This window comes from Arvicola amphibius, chromosome 8 (assembly GCF_903992535.2).
Source record: "Arvicola amphibius chromosome 8, mArvAmp1.2, whole genome shotgun sequence".
Classification (NCBI taxonomy): domain Eukaryota; kingdom Metazoa; phylum Chordata; class Mammalia; order Rodentia; family Cricetidae; genus Arvicola; species Arvicola amphibius.
In genome coordinates, this window is record NC_052054.1 from 71346921 (window position 1) to 71357581 (window position 10661).

The window sequence follows — 10661 nt, forward strand, 5'->3', positions numbered from 1 at the left end:
AAGGCATGCCTGGGGTGGGTGAGAGGCTGGCCACACTCAACCACATGCCTGGGGGCGGGAATTAGTGGGACCCATGCCATGGAGGAGGAGACTGGAGCAAACCAGCCTTCTGTCCTTGCCTGGTACCATCATGCATCAGGAAGATGGTCACACTGGTATAGAAACGAAAGTCAAATGGCTTTGAAATCTTTTTACTAAATGTCTCCCTGAAAAACAAGAGGTCACACCTGGGTAGGCTGGGCACAGAATTTCAATGCTAACATACTGTGGACAGAGACAAGAGAATTGCTGAGAGTTTGAGGCCAGCCTGGGCTACACAGTGAGAACTCACCTCACATAAACGAACAAGAACAGAAAACAAAACAACACTGGGCTTGCTGCCAAGTAGAAGACCTGAGTTTTGTCCCCAAGACCCTTAAGGCAGGAGGGGAGAGAGAGAGAGAGAGAGAGAGAGAGAGAGAGAGAGAGAGAGAGAGAGAGAGAACTCCTGCAAGCTGTCTTCTGAGTTCTACATATGCACCGTGGCATGGGTGCACCCACACAGAAACATATACATACATACATATGTATATACGTACACATATATATGCATCATTTTTTTAAAGTTTAAGATCATTTTTGGTCACACAGAGAATTAGAGGCCAGCCTAGGCCACATGAGATCTTGTCTCAAAAACAGCAGAACAAGAAGTACAGATAAAAGAGCCACAAAGGGCCAAGTGGTGGTGGCGCACACCTTTAATCCCAGCACTTAGAAGGCAGAGGCAGGCGGATGTCTGTGAGTTCAAGGCCAGCCTGGTCTACAAAACAAGTTCTAGGACAGCCAGGGCTACACAGAGAAACCCTGTCTCAAAAAAACAAAACAAAACAAAAAGCCACCAAGGGTGACTGGGGGGTCTCCAAGGTCCCTTTTGTCCCTCAGCAGTGAGACGACAGGAACTGTGCGGTCAGGGAGAACAGCTGGACTGACAACTGGCCTGAGGGAGGATGAGCACAGCCTTGTGTGTGGGATCAGTGCTGGAGCCTGGGGTGGCCATCCGTGTCCAAGTGTCATGGCTGGAGGTCAGTGTCATTAGCCCTGGCCTAGGGCCTGGAAGTGCTGTGGTGAGAAGCAAGAGGTCACCAAAGCCCTGTAAACTGGAGATGGCGTCCCAACACAGGACTCGGGGGCCCTGGGATGAGGTCTGGCCAGGCTGCCTCCTTCCTCAACTCCTGGAAGGAGTGAATTGCGTTCAGGGACCAGGGCTCTCTGTGATGTCTGGAAAACACTACATCATGGAGGAATTTCCTGATCATTTCTCAATCCCAGGGCCAGGCCCTAACCCCAGGGCCTGAAGCCCAGAATAGCTCCCACAGGCCACTCACAGACAGTTCAGGCCACAGTTAAGCTGGAGAACCACTCAGTACTAGGGTCTGCCTGGCTCCCACAGGGGCGCTGAACCCCAGTGACATGAACAGGGACTTCTACCTGAATAGACACACACACATAGAGACACACACACAGAGACACACACACATAGAGACACACACAGAGACACACACACAGGCACACACACAGATACACATACGCAGAGACACACATACACAGACACACACACACACACACAGAGATACACACACAGAGATACACACAGATACACACACAGACACACACAGACACACATACACAGAGACACACACACACAGAGACAACACACAGATACACACACAGATACACACAGACACACATACACAGATACACACACACAAATACACACAGACACACACAGAGACACACACAGACACACAGACACACACACAGACACACATACAGACACACACAGACACACACACAGACACACACACACAGACACACACACATAAAGACACACACAGAGACACAGAGACACACACACAGACACACACAAAGAGACACACAGAGACACACACACAGATGCTAGAGGGTGGAAAACAGCAGAGGCTGAGTGTGGGGTGGTGGCAGCAGGTGACACGGGGGTGGGTAGGGATTGTTTGAGGAGGGGACTGGGCAGAGGCAAGGGATGGATGCTCAGAGAAGGGGATGGGGTACAAGCCAGGGAAAGCAGGCAGGGAGCCCAAGGGGGCCTCTGGAGACCAGCACAGGGGAGGAGGGCGGGGTGGAGAGGAAATGAAAAAAAGCTGGGGCAGCAGGCAAGATGAGGAGGAGGGCGGGCCCTAGGAGGGAGAAGCTGACAGAGACCTACACAGACCCGCAGACAGGAGACTGAGGGGCCGGACCGGCAGAGAAGGCAGAAGTGCTGAAGGGTCCGGAAAGCAGAAATGTAAAAGGGTGGGCAGAGAAGTGTGGAGGGAGGGACTGGGGATAGTGGGAACTCAAGTGTACAAGGGGACGAGGGAGAAACATCAGGAGAAGGAAGGGCAGAAACAGGAAAGTGACAAGCACTAGAGAAGACAAAACACAAGACCGAGAAGCACTCGGGAAACTGGGGACCGACTGGCAGATCCTGGTTGCTGTGACGACTGTGGCCAGCAGTGGACATCCTGCTACCATACTCACCCACCTGCCACCCCTGGGTGTCAGAGAGTGGCAGGGCATGGCAGATTCTTGCCGGAACCTCACCTACGTGCGAGACTCGGTAGGACCTGCCACCAGCACCCTGATGTTCGTGGCCGGCGTGGTGGGCAACGGGCTGGCACTGGGCATCCTGGGTGCGAGACGGAAGTCACACCCATCGGCCTTTGCTGTGCTGGTCACTGGGCTGGCGGTGACAGATCTTCTGGGCACGTGCTTCTTGAGCCCTGCAGTGTTTGTGGCCTATGCTCGAAACAGCTCCCTGCTGGGCCTGGCCCATGGTGGTTCGGCACTGTGTGACACTTTTGCCTTTGCCATGACTTTCTTTGGCCTGGCCTCCACGCTCATTCTCTTTGCCATGGCTGTGGAGCGATGCCTGGCACTTAGTCATCCTTACCTGTACGCCCAGCTGGACGGGCCACGCTGTGCCCGCTTGGCCCTGCCTGCCATCTACGCTTTCTGTTGCCTCTTCTGCTCTCTGCCCCTGCTGGGTCTGGGCGAGCATCAGCAGTACTGTCCCGGGAGCTGGTGCTTCATCCGTATGCGTTCCACCCAGCCTGGTGGCTGTGCCTTCTCCCTGGCCTATGCCAGTCTCGTGGCCCTGCTGGTGACTTCCATCTTCTTCTGCAACGGCTCCGTCACTCTCAGCCTCTGCCACATGTACCGCCAGCAGAGACGTCACCATGGCTCATTGGTGCCGACCTCTCGGGCTCGGGAGGACGAAGTTGACCACCTGATTCTTCTGGCCCTCATGACAGGCATCATGGCTGTGTGCTCCCTGCCTCTCACGGTGAGTGTCTATTGGAACTGATGTGCAGGAGGAGGGGAGGAGGGCAGCTCTGTTCTTCATCTGTCATGCCCACTTGGCAGATGTGGAAACCGAGGCTCAAAAAGGGTGAGACAGTAACTGTGTGCTCCACCCAATAACTGACCACTTTAAGAAGTCTCCCCGCTTTTTTCTCCACTAGATGTCCCCCTCCCCCAGTCCTTAGCTGTCCCCTCTCAGCCCCGCTTCCCAACCAAACACACCATTATGGAGAGAACAGGATCCACACAATTCATGAACACTTGCTTTCTGCCAACACAATGCTTAATGGCTTCCAAATGCCTCTTCAGATAAATTTCAAGTTGACCTTACACAATCATTTCAGAAGCACCAGGCAGGAAATGACACCAAAGTCCCATCCTCTTTTACAGGAGGATGATAGCGTGTGTTGCCCACGATCACACAAACGGAGCCTCCATCCTGCTCTCTTCTAACCATACAACCACGAGCTCCCATTCTCTGAGCCCAGACCCCACCCTTGTCTTCCCCACCCTTTTAGCTTCCCACTCTCGCTGCTACCCACAGTGTGCTGTCCCTCCCACTACAACAGCCAGTGCTGGTGATACACTCTAGTCACATTTCTATGCTGGGTCTCAGAATGGGTACTGGGATGGATTTGGAGAGTTTAAACCTTCTGAGAGCTAACTGTGGCTGCCAAACCCACCCCAAGGGTGGCTTTACATGAGGTTTGGGGAGCCCTAAAGGGCTTAGGCACCTGTGAGGGTTGGGGGAGGTCATCTTAGCTGCAAAGGGTGGGTCTGGTAGATGGGGTAGCCTTTGCCCCAGCCCCGTCTTTCCTCTGCCTGCCTTAGCTGTTTCCTGGGGGCTTTTCTGTCTGCTGCTCTCCGGATGCAAGCACACATTGCCAATCCAGTCTACGTCTTTCTTCATCGTATCTCATTTCCTTCCCCTCCGACCTGCCACAACTCCTCATCCCTGTGGGCATGAAGCGGGAGGCAGGGTACAGGGATGAGGGAGGACAAACCCATGATGCATCTGCCCTGCCCCTCAGATCCGAGGCTTCACCCAGGCCATTGCCCCGGACAGCAGTGAGATGGGGGACCTCCTCGCCTTCCGCTTCAATGCCTTCAACCCCATCCTGGACCCCTGGGTCTTCATCCTTTTCCGAAAGGCTGTCTTCCAACGCCTCAAGCTCTGGTTCTGTTGTTTATGTGCCCGTTCTGTCAATGGGGACTTACAGACAACCCTTTCCTGGCCCTCATCGGGGAGAAGAGACCCACTGGCTCCCACTGCTCTCCAGGCTAAGGAAGGGAACTGGGTGCCCCTGACATCCTGGGGCACCGGGCAGGTGGCACCATTGACTGCTGGGCCTCTGTCTGGGGGCGATAGCTGCTCTGTGGGAAAGCCATCCAAAAGAGAAGCCATGGTTGCTTGCTCCCTCTGCTGACATCTAAGCTGGTCCTGCATGCCAGCCTGGGCCTGGTGTCATAGGATCAGAAGCCAGAAGATCAGGGACTCAACTGATGATGGTGGGAGCCACATATCTAATCCCCAAAGTCTGGGAGTGTCTGCTGCTGTTTTCCTTCTTTGGGATGGAGGCTAGAGGCCTTGGGAAGAGGGCGAGGGGTGCTGGAGGCACGTTCTGTAGCTCTCAAGAAAGATTCTCTCAAAATAACTGGGGCCTGGCCGGGCTGCTCTGGCCCTGAGCTCTCCCATCCATCTCACTGTCCAAATATTTAGGGAGCAGAAAAGTTTCCAGTGGCTTCTGTGGACTCCAGTGTGCTGGGGTTAGAGTCTCTGCTCTCCACTTCCACCAAAGGGACCCCTGGATGCCTACCCCGGGTCCCCAGGGGACACACAGTCATGCCCTGTCCCAAGCCATTCCAGCAACCTTTCTCAGAACCGTTCCTGCCCTCCTCCATTTCCCATCTGCTATCTGACTTGGGGGTCCTGAACCGCAAAAGGAAGTGAAAAGGGAAGGCCACTGCTCTGTCGATGACATTACTGGACACGTGTCTGGCACAGAAATGGCCTGAGAAACACCACAGCTTGGGAGACTTATGCCATGTGAACTCGGGGAGCGGGCAGGGCGCAAGCCAGAGATGGTGCTGATGCATGTCCCCAGCCTGTCTCTCCATCCTGGAACAGACAACTGCCTCCTTTTAGAACTGGACCTCAACTCACCATCTTCGGGACTGCCACAAAGATTTCACTCATTCACTCAGCAAACTCCTGCAGGAGCCTGAAGGCAGCAGGCATCCACTCTCCCGGGCCTCCAAGCAAAGAAGCCAGGGAGCCTGGGAAGGAGTTGACTAGCATGAAGGGAAGTGAGTCAGTCAGAGGGAGGGAGGGTGAACAGAGATGCTCCTCACTGCTGCCCTGGTTCCCATTTCTCAGCTACTCCGGTCATTCACCCTCCCACTCCATCTGCTTGGCAGTATATTAACCATATTAACGGAGCCTTTCCGGGGAAGCGGGGACCAAAGCCCAGAGAGGCCAATCTCCTAGCCTGGTCACACAATGGAAATGTGGAGTAGTCTATGTCTATCGTTTTCTTAGGCCTCTCTCTATGCCTCAGTTTCCTTTTCATTATTATCTGACAGGGATGCTGTGAGGATTGAATGACACCCTCCCCCCAAAAAAGAGCAACTAGCACAGGACCTGGAAGGAAGTTGCTGTCAATATTGTCATATGGGCAAGCACAATTAGAAAACAAAGGATTTAACTTTTCTTACCCCTAGTAAATATGTTTCTGATCACTTTCAGGAAGAGGCAGGAGTGTCAGGAAAGGTGGAAACAGGTAAGCTGGGTGTAGAGGTGCAGGCCTGCGATCCCAGCATGCGTGTGCTCAGGCAGGAGGGGTGCAGTTCAAGGTCATCCCCAAGTATTACAGAGGGCGTTCAAGGTCAGCCTGGGGTATTTGAGACTCGGTCTCCAAAACCAAGTAACAACAGATAAAATCATAAAACAAGCTGGGCATGGTGGTGCACACTTGGGAGGCAGAGGCAGGCAGATCTCTGAGTTCAAGGCCAGCCTGGTCTACAGAGCAAGATCCAGGACAGCCAGGACTGTTACACAGAGAAAGCCTGTCTCGAAAAGCCAAACCAAATAAACAAACAAACAAAATCATAAAACCAACTAGGCTGAGGTGATCGGTCTGAAGGTACTAGAAGGTACAGTATGTCAATAGTTGCTGACAGTAAATGGCCTAAACACCATTGAATCTATAATTGTCTGTGAACAGTAAATGGTTAAAATGGTCATTTTTATTTACGGGTATTTTAACAGAATAAAGAAGTATAATGCTCAAAAATAATGAAAGCTTCTAGAAACGTTCATGCTATTTTCTTAGATGTGTGTGTGTGTGTGTGTGCACGCACATGTGCTCGGGTGTGCATCTGTGCATCTTTGCATGTTCAGAAGCCAGAAGAGGGTTCTGGACTCCTTGGGGCTGGAGCTACGGGTGCTTTGGAACACCCAGCTTGCCTTGCGGGTGCTGGGATCTGGAGCTCATGATTGCACTGCTGGGGCTTTCACTCACTGCACCACCATCCCAGAGCACTTTAAACATCTTTAGATAGGGTCTCATGGAGCCCAGGCTAGTCTGGAACTTGCCAGGTAGCAGAGGATAAACTTATTCCTGATCCTTCTACCTCCCTAGGCTGGAGTTATAGGTATAGGTCACCATACCTAGCTTCAAATCAATGCCAGCAGAGTAACAGTATATTAGTTGAGGTTATTAATAAAAAGTCAGCTGGCTCGGTGGTACCACATGCCTTTAATCCCAGCTCTTGGAAGACAGAGGCAGGTGGATCTCTGTGAGTTCGAGGCCAGCTTGATCAAGTTCCAGGACAGGAGGTTACAGAGAAACCCTGTCTTGAACAAAACAAAACAAAAAGGTCAGCTGGGCACAGGGGCTTGCACCTATAGTCTCAGTGCTGGAGAGGTTGAGCTAATTTAGACTATACAGGAAGGCACTGTCTAAGAACAAAGGAGCAAAGCATGGTGGTGCACACCTGTGGGTTCGGTTTTGGCAGTAGAGTAGGAGGTCCAGGTCTATCCCCAGCAACGGAGAATGTAAGGCCAGCTCTGGCTTAAAAGAATGTGGTTCAAGGGGCTGGAGAGATGGCTCAGAGGTTAAGAGCATTGCCTGCTCTTCCAAAGGTCCTGAGTTCAATTCCCAGCAACCACATGGCGGCTCACAACCATCTGTAATGAGGTCTGGTGCCCTCTACTGGCCTGCAGGCATACATGTAGGCAGACTATTGTATACATAATAAATAATATTTTAAAAAATCATTTAAAAAAAGAAAAAAATCATTAAAAAAAAGAAGTGAATCAATCTTCAGAACTGGGTGGAGGCGGGGGCTTTCCTGCTCAGGGGTGGAGTGTGCATTTCACAAGTGTGAGCCTTGGGTGTCAACACCTAGCACCCTAGAAGATGGAAAAAAGATCACTTAAACTTTGCTTCCTCCCCCACCGCTTTCTGACCCCTTTCAGTGCCACGATGGCAGCCTGCCAGGATATACCTGCATCTACCCTCTCACCCATCTTGACCTGTCTGTTGTGATGCTGGGGACACGCCAGTGACAGACACAGCCCTGATTCTGCTCTCCTGGGGCTCACAGCCCTGTGTTCATGTGGTCAGGGCTTGGGAAGGGCAGAGGGACAGCAGTGAGGGCTTGAAGGTCACCGGTGACTGCACTGGGCTAAGGATTTAGGAAGCAATCCAGCCGAGTAGCAGGGAGTGTTTGTTTTAAGTTCTGACTTTGAGATCCAATGCCTCACTGGTTTCTCGGGCCTCTCATGTGTTACTAATTCGTCATACTTTCCCTTGGGTCCACTGTGAGCCAGAGGCTACTCAGTGTCTGATGGAGCAAAAAGAACACAGCCTTGGCCCTACTTTGCTCACAGTCCAGAGGGACAACGACTGAATAATCACATCAATATGTGCTAGAGGAAGCATCTTACACATGAAATTACAAGTTGTGCTGTGGACAGACAGAACATTGGACATGGATGTGTGGGGAAGAAAAGTCCCAGGCACCTGTTGGGAGTGAGTCTGTTGCCATTTCATAACATGTACAAAGTAGCGCAGTCAATTCACCCCAGAACCCTCTCTCATCCTCCCCCACTCTGCTGACTCCCTTCTCCCAATTAACCCTTCAACTTCCATGTCTTTGACTTTATTAATGATAAAACTTCTCTATTCATTTCTTTACAAGTCTTTTACACTTACTTTGTGTGTGCGTGCGTGTGTACATATGCCACAGTGAGCACACAGACGTCAGAAAACAACTTTCAGGAACCAATTCTCTCTCTACTATGTCAGTTCCAGGAATTGAACTTAGGTTTCAGGCTTGGTGGCAAGCACCTTTATCTGCTGATCCATCTTGCCAGCCCTCTTTCTTTTCTTCCTAGCACTGAACTGACAACACGTACAAGCTGGGCGTATGACAAATACCTGAAGCTGGAGGCTAGCCTAGGTTACATAGCAAGATCTTGTCTCAAGAAAATCAAAGGCAGTCTGGGGATGTGGCTCAGCTGGTAGAGTTGCTGACTTAGCATGCTCAAAGCCCTGGGCTCCATCTCCAGTACCTTTTGAAGCTGGGTGTGGTGGTACAGGTTTGTAATGCCAGCACTCAAGGTAGAGGCAGGAACATCAGGAGTTTAAGGTCATCTTCAGTTGCATAGTCAGTTCTAGACCAGCCTGGGGTACATGAGACCCTCTCTCAAACCAAACCAAATTAAATAAAAAGTAGCTGGGTGGTGGTGGCATCTGCCTTTAATCCCAGCACTTGGGAGGCAGAGGCAGGTAGGTAGCTCTCTGAGTTTGAGGCCTGCCTGGTCTACAGTTCCAGGATACTCAGGGATATACAGAGAAACCCTGTCTCAATAAAACAAACAAATACATAAATGACATTTTAAAAAAGCAGCACACCACTAAGTTCTGGAAACGTGACTCAGAGGGAGATGGCTTGCTTCCCATGCGCATGACCATGGGTTCCTTGCCCAGCACAGAAAGGGACAGTTAAACAACAGACTACAGACAGGGCTGTGACCTGATAGGAATAGCTCCACAGTGACCCAGAACCTATGGGGAGCTGACTAAGGTCGTGTAGAACAGAAGTTACAACTCTCTAGGAGCATGATGGATGGATGGAATCTGTGGAGGCAGCGGCCACTCAGTCATTAGCATCTTCTAGTTGTGGCTGTACTGTAGAGAGAACAGATGCGCATCAGGAACAGCAGGAGCCATGCTGAGAAGGAAACCAGTGAGGCCAGAGAGTGAGCCTAGCCAAGGCGAACATGTGCTTCAGCTCCAAGGCCAGTCACACCACCCATCTTCCGACTGCACTGAACTGCAGACAGTGGTGGCTGAGGTCTTCCTAGGTTGCTAAACAAGCTAAGTTATAATAAACTGTTGAACCCAACACTAATACATACCAGTCCCAAGGGCCTGAGCAGCAGGCCTTCTGGCCTCATGGCTCCACCTGCTGGACATACTGAGAATGACAGAGGTGGCTGCTTGGACTCTGAGGGGACTCTGCCTGGCTCCCCCGCTCAGGCCAGGGACCTAGATCTGGACACAACTGCTCCCCTTAAGTGCTTCCTCGGCCTGGAGTTGTAGCTGCCTGGCCTCACTGTTCACCCTGGGACTGTTAAAAACTCTGTGGGATGTCTTTGTTCTGTAAAAGATAAGAGGGGGCAGTGTGATGGCTATTTAATAATGTGACCTGTCTTCAAGTAGTAAATTTTCCCAAACATTGGTAAGGATTCATAGTGGTGGGGGGTATGCTGTGGTTAAAAGCTCTCGGCATCTGGAAGCCCAGTGAGTAGGAAAGTTTGATTCTACAGTCACTTCCAAGTGGCAGGTTTTACCTGCTTAGGCTTCCTGTCTGGAAAAAACAAAACCAAGTCTCCAGCTCCTAAGCCAAAGCAGGGTGAGAATATGAACACACGGTGGCACAACCTAGAGGTCATTTCTAACAGTTCAGGAATGACTTTCCATTTTAGTAAACTGAAGCCCAGGGAAAAAGCCACTGGTCCACTAAGTAGGATGTGGCCCCATCTATCGTGTAGGAAGAGTGCAGGTGTGCGCAGGTTGTAATACAAGTGGCCAGCAGGTTCTTCTCCACCTGCTTTGAAGCAGGGTCTCTCAGCCAAGCCTCGGATCTCACCATAGGAGTTCTGGGACTACAGACGCGCCCTATAGCAATGGGCTTATGTGGCTGTTGGGCTCTTACCTGCTGAGCCACCTATCTGGCCCCCTTGAAATCAGGAGGCGAGAGGGGCCTGCAGCTGGGAGCTCTTCATGCACACT

The 10661-nt window shown here is 51.5% G+C and overlaps 1 protein-coding gene across 1 annotated transcript; it reads left to right on the forward strand.

The window, feature by feature from the left end:
- The first annotated feature begins 2265 nt into the window (after nucleotides 1–2265).
- Ptgir (prostaglandin I2 receptor) lies at nucleotides 2266–6653 on the forward strand. Its single transcript, XM_038339445.1, has 2 exons — nucleotides 2266–3340; nucleotides 4389–6653. The coding sequence occupies exons 1-2, from the start codon at nucleotides 2573–2575 to the stop codon at nucleotides 4782–4784; spliced, it is 1164 nt and encodes a 387-aa protein (XP_038195373.1). The 5' UTR covers nucleotides 2266–2572; the 3' UTR covers nucleotides 4785–6653.
- Nucleotides 6654–10661: the final 4008 nt, after the last annotated feature.

Excerpts from the sequence above, each read along its gene's own strand:
- Ptgir (XM_038339445.1), top strand. The coding sequence starts at position 2,573 with ATGGCAGATTCTTGCCGGAACCTCACCTACGTGCGAGACTCGGTAGGA. Across the intron at positions 3,341-4,388 it reads TGTGCTCCCTGCCTCTCACG|ATCCGAGGCTTCACCCAGGC; the intron begins GTGAGTGTCTAT and ends CCTGCCCCTCAG.